This window comes from Hermetia illucens, chromosome 4 (assembly GCF_905115235.1).
Source record: "Hermetia illucens chromosome 4, iHerIll2.2.curated.20191125, whole genome shotgun sequence".
Taxonomy (NCBI): Eukaryota; Metazoa; Arthropoda; class Insecta; order Diptera; family Stratiomyidae; genus Hermetia; species Hermetia illucens.
In genome coordinates this window covers 19,928,852-19,946,964 of record NC_051852.1, presented here as the reverse complement: position 1 = coordinate 19,946,964, position 18,113 = coordinate 19,928,852, and the positions used below count along the sequence as shown (strand labels likewise).

General features: G+C 46.6%; 1 protein-coding gene across 2 annotated transcripts in view; it reads left to right on the top strand.

Annotated features, from left to right (window-relative positions):
- LOC119656033 (armadillo repeat-containing protein 2) overlaps nt 1-18,113 on the top strand; it is a 48,779-nt gene that overhangs the window by 27,570 nt on the left and 3,096 nt on the right. Inside the window, exons 5-8 of one of the 2 annotated variants that reach the window (XM_038062299.1) lie at nt 10,875-11,452; nt 11,842-11,976; nt 12,034-12,665; nt 12,939-13,122. In XM_038062299.1, the coding sequence (XP_037918227.1) occupies nt 10,875-11,452; nt 11,842-11,976; nt 12,034-12,665; nt 12,939-13,122 (1,529 nt within the window). The remainder of the gene's footprint in view (nt 1-10,874; nt 11,453-11,841; nt 11,977-12,033; nt 12,666-12,938; nt 13,123-18,113) is intronic. The other variant, XM_038062300.1, reaches the window with a different exon arrangement.

Genomic DNA, 18,113 nt, shown 5'->3' with positions numbered 1-18,113 from the left:
GATCAACGGGTACACTATAACCGGTAAAAGGGGCACAATAGTTCTTCAAGGACGCGGTGCGACTTTCCCTTAACAGAATAATAATAATGCCTTGAAGTTATGCAGTATGTCCGCAAATTATTCAGTGAAGGACCTGTCCGGTAAGCGTAACCCTGTAGTTCTCTTCGGGTAAATATGGAAAGCCAATTTTTCTTTCTACACTTTCAAGGAGAAGTTAGTGATTTGATTCGAAGTTATTCATGCTATCGGATGTAGGACTGATAAGAAGTTTGGATACGAGCTATGTTAACTTCTGTAAGACTCTATTCGATCTCTGGAGAATACTCCAACTGTCATCGTTCCTACAACTGTTTCCCAAAACATCCCAATTCCAAAATCGGAGCCGATTCTGTCTCCCTAAACTGAAGTTATAGTCAAAGGAGGAAAATCCTGGGAAAGCGTCGATACTTCACAAGGGTATCCATTCCTACTACAAGACTCCTCCCCACCGCTGTCATCATCGGCACAAAAACATACTCTTCACATATCCAAGTGATTAATTAGTTGTCTACTTGTGTATTTGAAGTATTAGACCGAGGGTGGTTCGCATATATTTTGACAAATACATTCTTCACTGCTGTCCTAGGATCCACTACATGCTACCAACATATTGTACTTGCGGAGGCTTACTTCAATCGCACTGTCAACCACAAATGTGCATCTATTGCGGTTCAGATTGTGGCCTACGACGTAAATGACTTTGGCTATAATTCCTCTTTCAAAAACAATTGCAACATCTGCATACAGAAATGGCTGGATTTCGAGTGGTTACCAGGACCAACAGAAGGGTTGCAGGCATACATTAACATTCTGCGTTGCTCCTCTGGTTAGCCTGCAATACCGTACGAACTACACTACACTACAACATGCGGTCCATGTTGATTACTTGTCCGGCATTATAGATATCCGGATAAAATATGAACTTTATGAGGATACAAACCGCAAATTGGCTACCAGAGAAATATGTTTGGAAAGTGGCAGGAGAGGTTGCTCCGAAAGGAGGACTGGGACTGGCCGGCAGTAAATTGAGTTGCTTCGGATTAAAAACTAACCATGGAGCCTCGGTGTTGAAGGGGATGATCGGGGGAGAATTGTTGCATGGGAAATAATTGGAAGGATAGGAAAATTCTGAGCCAGGAATTAAGCGAAAGTTCAATTCGAAATCAAAGATTAATATCAATTCCAGAGAATCCATCAAAGATACTTCCACCAAACAAAAGATATTCAGGGGGTGGATTTGGCTCCTAATTACGAGGGACATGCAAGCGCACAAGTGTCCTTCATTTCTCAGGATTGAATTCAAAGAATTCCTGTACAGAGTTTCGGAATGACAGTCGATTAAACTGTCGATATTAGTGAAGTACTTCCAAAAGGACATGCTCGGTGTCTTCATGCAGATGTAGACAGGTATTCACAGAAGAACTGTTGACTATCATGCCGTCAATCGAGCACTCTTTCAAGAGATAGACACCAGAGATATGTAAGTCAGTACAAGTAGTGAACATTAGTAAGGACACGAAAAGGAAGACGTGCGACTGCCAGTATTTGTATTCCGGAAGAGAGTATCCTTTATGATTACGTACATTTTTCCATTGCTTTGTATGTCAGAATGTTTAAGATTGTTCCGGGCAGACGGAAGGGGTGGAAGTAACGTCGAAAAAAGGATACGTGCGACGCCGGAATACATTATACTGACGTCAGGTGTAATTCAAACAAATTGTTCATGCGAAACTGGATTTCGTCTTATCCAGTTTGCAGTCACGTCCAGGATAGACGCTCATATCAATTTATAGTCACGAACTTTTCTCTTCGATTTGTATTGATGATGTAGTCTTTAATGTGAATTTAATGAGGACAGATTTGCTCTCTCATCAAATCCGGGGATGGCAGTAATCACTGACGAGCGTGATGATGGTAATCATATTAAAAGATGTTTCTTCCATCTTAATTTGACGTGCCTTAGTGAAGCAGTTGGCGGTAATTACGGAGTCGGTCGTAATTTGGGTCATGAATTGATTAAGGATATCCAATATTGATGAGATGGCAGGTGAACTGTGACTGAATGTCGGCTTGATGATGTGGCTGCATGGATTGATGAATTGGAGTCGAAATCTTGAGAGCATTTGCTGGAAGGGGGAGTCAAGTAATTTGAATGAAACAATTAGGAATAGCCGTGTCTACTGCTGGGAATCTCATCTACCATGGATTGAATTGTGTCAGGTAGCAATTTACTTTTTTGTACCTTGGCGACATAGGATCCGATGTGCCGCCACATCACTTCGACCCCAGCTGAAACAGCGAAGCAAACCGACCACGTGATCTCGGCAATGAGGGTCACGGGACGAATGTGACGCTTCGCGGGCGCTTTTTGAAGCCACGCTAAGGATACCCACTTGGGGCCGCCGTCGGGCATTAACGAGTGCTCGCCTCATTGCAGAACTTTAAAGGGCCCTCGTATGGTGGTTGAAGCGGCCTCCGAGGAGCGTCCACCCTAATGAGGACCTGTCTACACGTCTCAAGATCCATAGGGGTTTTGACCTCCGATATCGCGTATCGGGACGGTGGAGCTGACCGCATCTTCGCAGGCGCAGCATTCCTGATTCGCTTAAACCTATTCTGTTGTTCAGCACAGGGTCGGCGGGGAGGCGCCTGGGCCTGAATTCCCCTCGTTGGGCTGTACGGAGGCCGAGGAGGACGAAAGGTAAGGACCGCGACCACGACGGATCATCGTGAACCATTAAGGCGGTCTTCAGCGTCTGGTACCAACGCTCCAGTATATCGTTGGACTGTGGATGGTATGCGGTAGTCCTATGCTGTTCGAGGCGAAGTAGTTTTTCTAACTCCGCGAAAAGAGTAGATTCCAATTGGATTCCCTGGTCCGTGATGATTGCGGATGGAACACCAAAGTGCGGAATCCACTCTCGACAAAGGAACTCGGTACAAGATTGTGCCGTAATATAATATCGATGATTATGAGGCAAGACTTGAATCCGTGTGAGTCTCGAAAAGGGCCGATGATGTCGAGGTTGATGGGTGTGAAAGCGCTTGGTTGAGCTAGAGAATACGCCTACTTCCTTTCCTACGTGTTTGTTGATCTTGCACTTCTGGCATGCGATGCACTATCTGGCCCAAGAGTTTATGTCCTTTTTCATGGAAGAAGTAAAGTGCGTGAAATACTTTCCTGGGAAAATCGAAGTTTGCCTTCAGGCTCTGAAAATCTGCTTTGTCTTTTTGTGCCTCAGCGATTGTCATATAATCAATCGCGGTGGGTACTGTGAACTCTGAGATTCGAAACAAAGCGTCTTTTCCAGACACCTGTTGGATATCAGAAGTAAACTGGCTGATATAACTTAAGTGTCGAAGTTGGCGTGGGGATGCTTTATCGGAATTTTGTCTAACCGCGAAAGTAAGCGGCTTATGGCCCATGAACACGGTGAACGGCCTACCCTCAAGGGAGAAACGGAAGTATTTCGTAGCTAGGTATACGGCAAGTAGTTCACGATCGTAGGCGCTATATATGCGTTAAGTCGTTTTGAGCTGTTTTGAAAAAAAGCTCAACGGTTGCCAGATTTGATTTACCCATTGGTGAAGAGTGGCGCCTATCGCGTATGTAAGGCATCGACAAACACAGCTAGGGGTGCATCTGGCTGAGGAAATGCCAGTAGTGTTGCATGAACGAGCTGCTGTTTGACTGTCTCAAACGCATGGACGACCTCAGCAGACCATGCAACCTCGCGGGAGTCTTTAATTTTGGGCCCAATCAAGTAGGCGTTCACGATCACTTGGTGGCTTTAGGCAAGAAACGACGATAGAAGTTCAATATGCCCAAGAACCTTTGCAGAGCCCTTACCGTGGTTGGAAAGCTCTTAATCGCCTCAACCTTGTCTGGGCCAGGTTGGTTGCCGTCAGAGATTATCAAGTGGCCGAGAAATTTTACTAGCCTTTGCAGGAATCTGCATTTTTCAACGTTTAGGACAAGTCTCCCCTCAAGGAGACGTTGAAAAATGCGCACGAGGTGTTCAAAGTGCCCCGATTCAGAAGAGGAAGCGACCAAAACATCATCCATGTAGACGAAACAAAAGTTCAAGTTTCGCAAGATAGAGTAGATGAACTTCTGGAAAGTCTGCGAAGCGTTGCCCAAGCCGAAAGTCATCTTAGTGAACTCGAAGAGTCTGCAAGGTGTGCATGTAGCTGTTTTTGGAATGTCTTTGAGAGCGACAAGGATTTGATGATACGCCTTGGCTAAGTCCAAGATTGTCAAAATACGGCAGTTCGTAAGCGATTACCCAAAATTATGGATGAGTGAAGTGGGGTATCGGTCTGGAACTCTCTAAGCCTTCAAACGCCTCCATTCGCCATTTGGCTTAGGGATCTAATGAAGTGGAGAGGACTAATAGCTATTGGATGGTCTATAGATGCCCTGCCCCATATCAGCAAGGACTGCGGAGCTGACCCAAATTGTCTACTGTGCAAAGGAAAGGAGAGTGTGTACCATCGGCACATTGCGGGCAGCAGCAGGTGCCCGGAATACAGGAGAGCCCTTAGCAAAAATCGCAGATGAGGTTGATACAAATCAACCTCAACCACTGCGAGGCGGCGCGGGATCTACTCGCGCAAACCATCCGCGAGAAAAATATCGATGTGGCCATACTAAGTGAACCATACCGAAACCACGGTGGTAGCGTTTGGGTAAAAGACCAAACGGGCCAAGCAGCGCTGTGGACTTGTGGAGAACAAGCCTTCGAGGAAATAATGGAGCACCCGGAGGAGGGCTTCATCAGAGCGAAGGTGAAGGGCATCCACATCTACAGTTGCTATGCTCCACCCAGCGCTACACTCGTCGATTATGAGCGGATGCTCGCTGCTCTTGTTTTGGATGCAAGAGGACGTTGGCCGATAATAATAGGAGGCGATTTCAATGCGTGGGCTCTTGAATGGGGCAGCCGGATAACTAATGTCAGGGGACGTGTTCTCCTCGAAGCATTCGCGGAGCTGGACGTCGTACTGGTGAATGTTGGGTCTTCGTACACTTTTCGGGGAAGGGGCCTGGGCCACTTTAGCCAGTAGAATCGCTTGGCATGCCAGTGAGGACTATGCTCACAGCGACCACCAGGCAATCTGCATAGAGATCAAGGGCGGATCGAGCTCGAAAAAGAGTTTTCGCAGAATGCCGGGTGGTATGCTTGGCTGGACAGTGAAAGCTTTCGAGGGGGACACATTTTCCGCGGTGCTCAAATCCGACATATCCCTGAATGGTACGACTGGAGAGAAAGTCACCCAGATCACTCGATGGGTGACGGAAGCATGCGATGCTACTATGCCCAGAAGGCGATTGCTCCCCAGTAGGCAACCCAACTACTGGTGGAACAACGAAATCGCAAGTTTGCGAGCCGCATGTTTTTGGGCAAGGAGGCTTTGCTAGAAGCTCAGGGGAAAACCCGGTGGCGACGGTCGAGAGGAGGCACACAAGCAATTGCGTGGCCGCCTAAAGGAAGCCATTCGGAGGAGCAAAAAGAACTGCTTCAAACAGCTGTGCGACCATGCCGACATAAACCCTTGGGGCGAGGCTTACAGAGTGGTGATGAAAAGGCTGCGGAAATCACCTAAGGTAACCTGTCCGCGCCTCCTGAAACAGATTGTTACCACTCTGTTCCCTCACCACGAAAATAGGGGAAGGAAAATTTTTGTCCAGCTAAATGACGGGATAATACCGCCTGTAACTGTGGAGGAGCTGCCGGAAATATGTGGTAGGTTCGGTAACAACAAGGCCCCAGGTTTGGATGGCATCCCCAACCGAGCTTTGAAACTGACAGTGAAGACTAGGCCCGACCTTTTCGCCAACACCTTCGAGGCGTGCTTTAAAGAAGGAATATTCCCTGCCCAGTGGAAAAAGCAAAAGTTGGTGTTGCTTCCGAAGCCTGGCAAGCCACCTGGAAACCCAGCGTCGTATCGTCCTATCTGCCTGTTGGATACAATGGGGAAGATGATGGAGAGGGTCATCTACAACAGACTCCTGCCCATCGTCGAAGCCAGCAATGGTTTGTCGGAACGCCAGTTTGGTTTCCGACACGCCCACTCTACGGTGGACGCAATTGGCATGGTGGTAAACCTGGGAAAAGGTGCGCTGATTTCTGGTGGCTGCTGTGCCGTGGTGGCGTTGGATGCCAAAAACGAATAGAATTAAAGGGGCGTTGGCTGACATAGGTGTCCCCGGATATTTAGCGAATTTGGTGGAAAACTACCTCTCAGAGAGGACTCTCTGGTACGGGATGGTTGAAGGCCCCAAAGAGTACATTGTCACAGCCGGGGTACCACAGGGATCGGTACTTGGTCCCCTGTTGTGGAATATCATGTATAATGGGGTGCTTGCTCTTCCCGTCCCAGAGGGGACTACGATTGTCGGCTTTGCTGATGACCTAGATGTGGTTGTTGCAGCAAAACACCCAGAAGATGTTGAGGTTTACGCAACGGAAACAGTGAGAGCGGTAAAGTCCTGGCTAGAAAAGGCCGGGCTGACCTTGGCGGACGCGAAAACGGAAGCGGTCTTAATAACGAATCGCAGGAAAAATAATACTGTGAAAGTGGAGGTCGGTGGACATACGGTCGTATCAAAACCGGCTATCAAATTCCTGGGGGTAACAATTGACACCAAATTGAGTTTTAGGGAACACTTAGAGTATGCATGCCAAAAGGCAGCCAGTGCCACCACGGCACTTGCAAAAATGTTGCCAAATATTGGTGGACCGAAACATTGCCGGAGGTTGGTGCTAGCCTGAGTGGTGCGCTCCATCCTGCTCTACTCGTCGCCTGTGTGGGCCGAGGCGCTTGCAAGCTCACAGAGACGGAAGCAGGTGAACTCGGTTTACCGGCGGATGGCTTTGAGGGTTTGCAGTGCTTTTAGAACCACATCAGATGAGGCAGTATTGGTGGTGGTAGGCATGATCCCGGTGGACATTCTGGCGAAAGAAATGAGTGTCCTGTACAATGCAAGACGTATGGAGGGGCATGCACAGCGTAGAAATGTGGCAAGGTCAGAGTCGCTTGATCTCTGGCAACGCAGATGGGACGAGTCTACGAAAGGTCGGTGGACGCACAGGCTCATTCCCAACATTAGAGTGTGGCTTGAGCGAAAACATGGGGAGACCAACTACCAGATTACCCAGTTCCCTACGGAACACGGTGGTTGCTACAGGCAGTATCTGCACCGTTTTGGGTTGGATGATTCTCCGAACTGTCCCAGATGCGATGGCATACCGGAGGATCCAGAGCATGTGATGTTTCACTGCCCACGATTTGCGATGGAGAGAAGGATCTTAAACCAGGTGCTGGGCAGGAGCGGGACCCCGGAGAACTTGGTTGCTGATATGCTGGATTCCGAGGAGAAGTGGCTTTCGGTTGGCTCCGCAATCATCCAAATGCAGGAGGAGTTGCTGAAGGAGCAAAGAAGGAGGAAAGCTACAAATAGGAGAAGGATGAGTGCCTAAGAGCAAACCTACCCCGCGAAGTAATATCTCAATGGTGGTCCCGCGGGGCTGGGGCTGGAGAGACCGGGGGTGGTTTTTAGTGGGTGTGAATCAAACACGCGCCCGCTGTAGTTCCACCGTTCGGGCGGCGGAGCTGCGTCGGACGTGTCTTTCTAAGATTTTCCACCTCCGTGTACGCACAAAAGAAAAAAAAAAGATGCCCTGTTTAATCAAGTATTCAAATTCTTTCTTCGCAACAGTAAGCTTTTGGGGTAAAAGTGGACGCTCTTACGAGAAGATTCAGCTGGTAGTTTTGATTTTGTGCTGTTTAACCGGCTTAGAGAAACTACTTTGGTATGTCGGCAACATGCTCGAAAATTATCGTGCCATTTTGGCAGACAGAAATTTTCCCTGACGTCTGTAATGAGGTTGTGCGGGTTATCAAAGTCTTGTCACGCAAGTCCAACAGTAGCCCCCCATGCTAATATCCGCCAAAATGAAACGCCACGAAAACGTCTGGCGCAGTCCGAGACTCACATCCGCCTGCTTAAAGCCATATGAACAGATGGGAGAAGAGTTTGCGGCAGCCAGTCGTAAGTTTTGTGGGATTAAAGTGTTCGGACGGGGTACAGGGAGAACCGACATCTCAGTGCCCGTGTCGACGTGCATCCGGTGGTACATTTAGTCGCTTAAGCTCGGTTTTTACGATGGTATCAACAAATTGTCGAGGTCGATGAGGGTCCCGGCGTACGACTACACGAACGGTCATTTCGGGAAGCAGACCTCGACCGTGATTGTGATCGAGATCTACCTCCCGAACGCAAATTATCAACCGTCGCTGCTCGCTTTGCGACCGCGTCGCCAGTGTTGTCACCATTGACTTAAGTTTCTCCACTTACCGAGTTGTGTTTCGGGAAACTTCCGCAAAAAGGGGGCGCGCGTACACCTCGTGTATCTTGTCGGATGTGGCGGACAACACCTCCGGCGATCCCGAGTCCGCGCAGACCAAGATTGCGCGGGTGCTCTCCGGGAGTCGTTGCAGTCAGAGGGAGTTTAGCAGCTCAGAGCCGACCCTTATCCCCACCCAGTTGCTTCATTTTTTGAAGCAACTGGCTAGAGGTACGGTTGCCTAGCGTCAGCTCATTCAGCAAGTGGTTAGGCTTCGCTTCCTCACTTATTGAAAGGCGCCGAATCAGCTGCTCCTTCAAGCGGACGTCCGTGACGAGTCCAATAGCTTCCTCGTCGAGACTAATGAGGGCGTGGTTGAACCGGGTGGCATCCGTCGTGACGCCCGCCATCGCAAATTGCGCTTCCAGTTGGTGGAACTAAGCAGCCGCATTGCGCCGCCACAAGGAGGGCACCCTAATGGAGACTGCCGCTGGTGGTGGTACTGCACCTTCCGCAGATTTCTCCTTTCCCGACATATTAGGAATATCAGGGAGAGCGAAGAAAAAGAAAAGGGACAGCACACCTGAGTAGAGAATGGCTGTGGCCCAACTAAATTTGTGTCCGCCGACGCAACAATTTCCGCAGCCACGCGGAAAACGGACTGGCAGAGATCGGAGGGAGCAAATGACAAAAAAAAAAAAAACTGAAAAGCCCCACCGACCGTAGCAACATTTCAATTTAAGGAAATAAATAAATCAGAAAAAGAAGAAATAAAAATGAACAGTGAAATGAAAAGGGAAAAGAAAAATGAAATAAAATAATTGGATAATGAAATTAAATAAACTAGGTTCCTGGCTTTCTGGCACTGCTCCAGCTGAATGTCGACTCAGCCTGTTGTTCGCTATTATATTGTACTAAGAGACCTGTGGTGGCTTTGGTGTTGGACCGCTCAACCCTCCAGAATTTTGTCTTCACTGTACTTGGAGATGGACGATGCTCGCACCAGTTTAACCGCTGATTCCATCGGAAAGCAAATAATAGTGGTCTGTGTACCTCCATGTGCCTTCTTCATCCTCTTTATGGTACCTTTCTATTCCGATAAAAAGTTGAATTGTTCGCTTAGCACAATACAGATATCTCCCGGCGACGTAACCTCGTATAAGTCTTTCCACTCGATTATTATCACTTGCTTTCGAGCTTTCACTCTTGCTCCTTTACCAGGCCCCTTTTTCCACTTGAACGCAAAAATTCTCCGCTGACATCTCGTTGCATTTTTTTATTTCCAACGTCAAATCCTTTTTCTGCGTATGCCTGATACGACTCGCACTACCACCCAGGGCTGCCAATTGTGGCTGGGGCTGGATCCGCTTTGACTTTGCGAAGGATATCGACGTAAGAACTCTCGCCGGCTAACGTTTCGTTGGAAAACATACCTTTTCCTTCTTGGTTATCAGCTGGGTACCAAAGGGTCCAATAATTCCATCCCTACTCTGTTTGCCAGGGTACTCACCTACTCTATGTTGAGTGCTAAGTGCTATATATCAAAGCCCCGGTATTTTGCTGGATATTTTGCTTCTCGTTAATGAACTCATAATGAAAAAAAACACTGTTCCAGGCTCCTGCCTTCTACGCTCGTCATTTACAATGACAGCATTTATGTTGATCCCGGGACTATCCATATTCCTTTCCGCGTCTCGAAATGAATCTCGATTGCCTACGGGCAACGTTGCCCTTAGTGGTGACTTTCCTTGCTTTGTGGTCTTACCAAAAGGATCCGGTGCGGGCCTAATTTCTACTCCACTATTATCACTTGTAGTATTAGATGTCACAGTAATCAAGTTTCCCACTAATGAGATGTTTTCGAAGCCCTGCACCGTCCTCCCTTTTTCGTCCTCCATATTTGGTTTGACTTCTGGGTATCCTTCCTATAGCCAATTTTATTCACGGGTGAGCGTTTCCTCTCACCTACCCGGCCTGTGCATATGCATTCCCATGGGATTATGTGCATGCCCACAACCGATTCGCCAAGCGTTCCTTTATCCGCACGAAGGACGATTTGGCAACTCCACGCAAAAGGCCATGATGTTTCTAATGACACCAGATAGCCTCCAGTGAGGCTTTGTGGGAAGAGTCACTTTAAACGAGTCTCATGCAGGTTCGAGTCTGCACTCCTGCAGGATATGGGTATTTCCCAATGTCTTGACAGCTGCAAGGACTAGGCCATTTTCGAGACTAGAGTAGGTGCTTTCATACTAGCCTTCCCAGATATTCTAGTCTCTGTTTTTCATTTACCTTGCATGGTATCCTTTCTGGAACCGACAGTCAGTCAGATCCAACAGTTTGTAATCCAATTTTGCGTTTGCGAACCGATTGATTTATGTCGTCTGCAGTGTCGAGGCGCTCCTTACATACAAATACGTACTCCTTTCTTCCTTGAAAAACGCTTCTAATGCAATTCCATCTTTTTTATTAAAAAAACCCAAGCAGTATCCGAGGAAATGCCACCACATCATCCGGATCTTCAAGACTCCATAGACAATAATCTCAGCCACGAAGACCAACCACAGCAGGAGCAGCAGCAGAATCAGCACCAGCTAGAGGATAACGTCACATCCGATAAAATTGACATAAACCAAAATATTGAAAATGAATCACAACCATCGGCAGCCATAAAGGACACTTCCACCGCAGCAACTACATCCTCGTCCCATACGTCTTCATCGAGAGCTGGCAATCTTCTCCGGACGCGTCAAACCAAATCCTTCGATGTGGCGCTATCATCCGCCAGCGGCGATGGTAATGTTCCAGCAACGATCCCGTTAAAGGATAAAATTCCAAACAAAGTGGATTTAGTTGGAAATCATCGTCGCAAGGATAGTCCTGTTCGTATTGGTGGTGCAGTGGGGGTAGGTGGAGTGAGTGCTCCTTTTGTGACCAGGACACGTCTCACCCGAAGCAATGACCTCTTAGCACAATCGACTACCGAAACGTTATTGGATTTGCTCAAAGCACATGCTGGAATAAAGGAATGCAATGAGGAAACTGTTCAGCATATTAATGCCGTAAGTATGTGGAGGACAATTGATGTCGGCAAGTTATTGGTATTTATGTTGGATCAAATGGCGGGAAAAAGAGTGTCGACTTTATAGTTTTATTCATGGACTTGTCTCGTGCTGAACAAGTTAATGTGAGGATAAAATTCAGGATATCCTATTGGGTTTTATGGGAAACTGTTCGGGAACTCCGGGATCAGCTGTTTCGATAAATCTCAGGAAAGTTTTATGATCGAAATCCTGTGAATAGTTACAGTCTCGGAGCTCAATGTCCTTGTTAACATCATTTGCATCGAAATAAGGTTTAATAATCTGCTCGATTTTCCTCTGATAATGTCATTGGAAAAGGAGTTGATGGCTTAGTGCTTTTGTGAAAATAAATTCCAACTCAATTTCAGATCCTGGTAGAACTCTATACGAGGGTCAAGGGAGCTAAGGGCAATTGGCGAGGGGCTATCTTGGGTGGCTTATATGGCCTAGTGGAGTGTTCCTCACCGAAGATACTTCTGGCGGTCGCTCGGGTAGTTTTAGCGGTAAAACCAATTTGAATCATATTGAAATCCTGGATTATCTAATGACCTTATTTACAGCTTTGTGTCACGGGCAGCAACCTAACCGGAGCCTGTAAACTTGTCTTCAAAGTGGCTCGCAGCGAGACTAACGACCACCTATTCGCGGATAGTGACGTCCCAGAGTTACTCATCGAAGGACTTGGTCGTGCCAGCCCAATCGACGAGCCTGAAGCTTGCATCTACGGCTACGGGGCTGTCCGTTTCCTTGCCAGCGCCATACAACAACAACCCAACCCTACAGCAAACGTAAACGGGAAATCCCCTATCACTCAAGTGACTAATAAACAGAAATCAATTGCTCATCGTCTTGCCCGTCACGGGGCTGTTCAACTTATGGTCCTTCATCTACAAATCCTTAATGAAGTCGGTGCCGTGCAGAAACTTTCCGGGCCACCCTTACACGCTCTATTTCAATTATCGGCTGCCCTACGAGCGCTGGCGGGAATACCGCAAGTCATAGTGAATAGTGTAAATCTCTCAAAGTCCTTGGTGACAAGTGTAAGTTTGCCCGAAGGAAACTTCCCCATCATTAAGGAGACGAAGGAAAAGCAGGACATTAACTTGGAGCTGGCATGTCCGCACTTGGTGAAGGCCGCTGAGATATGTTTGGGTGAACCCGAGGTGCAGGCGAATATAGTCAGGACATTAAGGTAAGGACGGGGTGGGTGAGTGCAGTAAAGTAACAAATGTTTGCAATAGCAATAAAGGACCACATAAACCTTAACTATAAATTAAACGGTTGTTTGAGTATCATTGACTAGACCAGGTTGTATAATGAACTCGGCAACATTTGCTATTCAGGGAGTGCATTTACATTTTTGGCAGCATCCTTAATGGTTTCTTGACTTTTTCTTTGGCTTTTTTTCAAACAAAGGAGTTGGTATCTTACGGTGAAATCCAAATTTAATATTTATTGATTCCAGTGTTATGTCTGAGCACGATAGCTGCTGCGAAGCGTTGTCTATGTACGCGGCCAGAATCGGGATGTTATTGGGTCCCAGCAATAATATACCGAATTGCGGAGTGGAGAAATCGTTGGCATTGCTCAGTCGGCTAGGATACATCCTCGGAAATATTATGGCGAAATTTGATTCAGCAAGAGTTCAGGTAAGTTAGCATGTTTACAAGTGGATTTATTGTTGGATAATGGACTAGGAAGTTTGGTGGATCTGGATATGTATCATATCTAAAGCAGGACCAAACTGTCAAGATGTTATATCTCAGGACCAACTTTAAGTTTACTGAGCAGTTTAAATTCTTCCTTAATTGTTTCGGCCCGGATAGCTTGCGGTTGAGTCGCTTGCCAGTCAATGGAATCACTGCTTCCCCCAATGATATCACTGTCCCTCCTGATGCCTCTCCTACTTACCCTCCTAATTAGCTCTTTTGCCTATTTTGACATATTCGTGGATACGGTGGTTCATTCGAGATTTAGTCAGCCCCTTGATATAAGGACGAGTTCAGTCTAAGGTGGAGTCTTATTTAAAGTTGTCCATCGTTTTCTTCCGCTGCTGTTGCACTGGAAAGCTAATAGAATTCCCATTTCAATACCATTATGACCTCCCTTTTTATAAGCTTCAGTTTCATTAAGTTGTTATTGAATTTCGTTGGTGTCCTTCATTATTCTTTGGGTCGAAATTATCCTGAATATTTAGAGTGACCTACTCAGAACTATACGATTTAAGTATCTCAAATCAATGCTATCAGGTAGTGGTGAACTGCGGTATGAAATTGCTGCACGCATTAGCGCAGCCTGAATGAAGTGGCATTCCACAACTGGCGTTTTTTATGATCGACGTATCAAATTCAAAATTTACGGCAGAGTCGTTCGCCCCTTTGCCCTCTTTTGTTCTGACTGTTGACGGACTGTAAAAGCGAATGAATGCCGCCTCGCAGTAATGGATACGAAACCTCTTTGTTGGACCAGTGGTGTGACACGTAATGATCACATCCGAAATGAGGATATCCGTGATCAATGGGCTGTTGCGAGAGACGCGTCTGATTCTCGCTAACGAGAATTCACTTCCCAAGTTTGGTCTGAACATCGGGGTCCGTACGAAGCAACGATGGCTTGATATCCTGGATGGTGATTTGAAAACTTCGAGATCGCATCTAAATCATGCCTTTGACAGACTAAAATGGCGCAATCGAACAGGACGAGCCGACCCCGTTTCTGAACGGGACAAAGGCTTAAGAAAAAGATTAAGAGTGACAGCAGTTAGTTCCCTGCACATTTCGTACATGATTAGAGTCTTATTCCGGGCATTGTCGCTTGTGCCATTATTAAGGTCAACCATTTTTAGACAGATTTGTGTCGAAGAGTAGTTTCAGCCCAACTATAGATTTCAACATCGTTAGTATAGAGAATTTGAGTGTGTTTCATCTTTTTGCGTGGTATAACTTGCTGTGTGAAGCCTCAAAATTACGACCGAGACTGTTCGCTACCTATAGCTACTGGCTTTCTAGGTATAACTGATGTTGCAAGCTTAGTTCTGCTGAGAAGAATTTTAAGGGATGATATTCATTCGACGTTCGACAGAGCTGAGGAAATAGAGAGAATTTTAGTGCAACTTTTCTAACCCAACCAACAGCCAAGAGCAAGTATTAGCGTCATCTGTCAGTTTTTTGGGCAACATGTATTGATTCTTTTACAAGACAGGCGCTGTGAAGAAAAGGCCTTCATTTGGACGTAATTCTACATTAGACGAACTAGCCTATTTCATTCAGCAATATTCGTTCTTTGCAAGCGCGATGTGATCTGTGCTGACAAAGATCAAATGACATTTTGCAAGGTTAATAGTTTGTCATTCACCATAACTATGCATTTGCACAGCTTCTTTTTGGAGAGACCTGCCAATGCAACGAAAATTTATAATTTATTATTCATTTATATGACTGCAGTAGGCTACTCCCATCACTATGGGATACAAATAGTCAGAACTGGCTGTCCAAGGTACTGCCTATCGCATTGTGAATCACTTGGCCATCATTGGTAAACCTGCTTTCCAAAATTTAAAGGCAAACCCCATGCGGAATAAAAGTAAATTAAACAAAAAACCGATGCTATAACAAGGAAGGAGGGAGAGTTGCCTTCATTTGGGCTCAGCACAAAAATACGTCCGTCAGCGAAAGGCCGGGACATCGGAACGTCTAAGTAAAGAGGAATCCTTGCAAAGTGCGGGTACGGCAACTCCAGTACCCTGCATTGCTCTGCTTCTGGAAAAAAGTCCAGTCAAAATCGCTAAACGAGAGCAGGTGGATTCGGTTACGAACCGAGTGGAAATGTAGTCGACTGTCCTAGCTAGAGCCGAAGAGGAAAAGCTCACCAGGAAATGTGCGACAGTGGTGAAGCATATGCGTTTGGTAACGTCGTCAAAAATGGACTAATGGAACTGAAGGAACAATTGGACTGAATTTCCTCCGACAAGCGAACAGTGACAGCAGCAGAAGTCGCGTGACAAGCAGAAACAGTCTCACTTCCTGCTGAGAACACTGTAAGTGCTTGAATAAGACTCTATCCAAGTTGTTTCCAGGGCCCAAAAAAGATAAAAAAGAAGGACAAATGGAAACAACACGCTACGTCGTCGGAGAAGAAGATTACGCATTGAAAACCACTAACAGAAAAGGCAAGGAAACGAAAAAGGATTAGATCGTCGAGTCTGCTCAATAAGCTGGCGGAAGGCAAGGCGGTCATGGAAGCTCTCTCCGCTACAAGACAAAATTCGAAGACGATGGAGCAGAAGTGTCTTCCATATGGAAAACGAAGGGTGGCGGAGTCCATGCTGAATTAGATCCGAAGACAACTACCAAGAGTACGCACGGTGAAGCGATCAAGGGGCTACTGGGGACGAAGGTTCTAGCTTCTAGGCTCTACGCTATGTGCTCCCTATAAATTCGAGATCAAGACTGTTTCACAGAAAAGGTTGAAGGGGAGGAACCCATAATGCGTGAATATCCAGAGGTAACCAATGTTCGGATAGGTATCACCTCTGTGAATGCTAAAGGCCAAAAATTCGGTGTGTTGGAAGCCGTCGAGTAACACGCGAGGTATCTCCTTAACAGCGGTAAAATCAAAATTGGATGGGTAGGACTGAGGGCACGAATGCGGACAACCCCTGCCAAGTGTTACAGATGTCTGAACTATAGGCACACGCCTGTAACTTGCCAGACACCTGACTGGAGGACAGCTTGCCGCAGAAGCGAAGACCTTCAACGAAAGCAAGAATTGTGTTCTCTTCAAGGATTGCGGCGTGCCTGATGAAAGCATTGCACATATAGCTGAACTAGAAAGGGCCAGGACCGCACAAATTAGCATGCACCGGAGTGCCACCATTCACAAGCTGCCAGCGCAGTTCGTTCGAAATAAAAGCTGGTCTAGTGCTAATCAACGAGCAATACTGGAGCACGGACCCGCTTCACGACATCTTGGCCTGTCGGTTATCGCTGTCATTTGGGTTCGAAGGAATGACTTTGTCTCTCTTGTCTTTGTGCGAATCCTGGTAGGAGCTGACATCAATACCAGAGTCCTTGAATGCGGCATGCCTCACCTAGACATCTACGCTAACTTTCCGGCCCCCATGTTGCCGAGGGCATACCCTACGTAACTTTTGCAACGGAATCTCTGGCACCGTTGATCATCGAGGGGTGAGTTTTGGAAGCCTTTTCAGCAAGTGTTCACCAGTGAATAGCATTGGAACTGGTTGGCGCAGCGTGCACCAAAGCTCTTGCAACAGGCAGAGTCGCGCTGGAGAGCACTTTGGTGGGTGGTGGCTTTGCTGTTGACATTGTTGTAAGTTCAGTGATGAGTTGTGTGAAGCTTCCATGCCTCGGAGAGGTCTCAACAGGCTTTCTGTGTACTTGTGGATGGCGGAAATTGTCCACCTACGGTAGGAGTGTCATAAGTTCTGCCTTTTGGCAAAACGTTTACACGCCTGCGAGGGGGCGTGCGCCACAAAAGCAAAGTACAGATCAGCAAAAAGGAGCCTTCGCAGCACGATAAATTAAAGAAAGCTTGTGGCTGAGATTACCTATCGAATGAGATAAGTGGGGGCTAGTGGGGGGCTTGGGTATCGCACCTGGAAAATCGCGGCTCTGCGGAACCCCTGCATACTAAGTACTGACCAGATGGACTGCATTGTTGACGAAGGCTTGGAGCTACTCTCATATAGCAACACTGTAACAATCCTAGTACAGAATAGTCTCAGCTTGACTCTGGTGTTGAGATAACTAAATTTTCAGATTTTAGACAAGTTAGGGAAAGCGGATCTGGTCGAGCGACATCCAGTTCGATGTAACCGTTGGCAGAAAAAACGCTTTCTAGATATATAAATTGATCGACGTTTTCGATGCCATGCCCAGTAATATAGGTAGGGGGAGTGTGGTGAGTCGTCAGAGGGAGAGCCTTGGTTTTGTCGGTGTTTATCTTCAATCCAATTCTATTTGCCTTTTTTCTAAATCCTACTTGTCTAAGATCTATGACTCCTGTGAGAGAGACATCATCACGAGGCTTTGAAAAAGGGGTTCGACCTTATCGTATTTCCGAAATTTGCGTTACTGACATACAGACCGCTACCGCTACCAGTGGAGACAGAGGTCAAACTGTTGGACCACGAGGAGTTAAATTAGACTGGATTCTATATTGCTTAGGAAGCAAGACTAGTTCATGTAGCGAATGAATGTACCAATACGAATTACAAGTTCACCCAATGGAGAAAATGGGAAACGAGGGCTTTATTAATAAGAATTACGAAGTCCGTTTTTTTAGAGACTAGACTTTTCAGGAGATAATGGGCCCAGAAGCGATGTCCCCAAAGGTGAAGGTGAAAGGAGTCCACATATATATACAGCTGCATTGGTACTACCAACTTTACCCTTATAGATTATGGACGAGAGGACAGGTCCTCAAACTTATAGCGGGGAATACAAGCGCGTGCACTTTTGAGGTTTTGGGAGGGTTTGGGCTAGCCGAACAATAATATTATGGGAAGTGTACTGTTCAAATATTCATGTATGTATCTGGACTCTTGGGGCCTTTGCGTCAGGTGATGTGTTCAATTTGAACTGGTGCAGGTACTGTCGAAGTCCTCCATGATTGATTT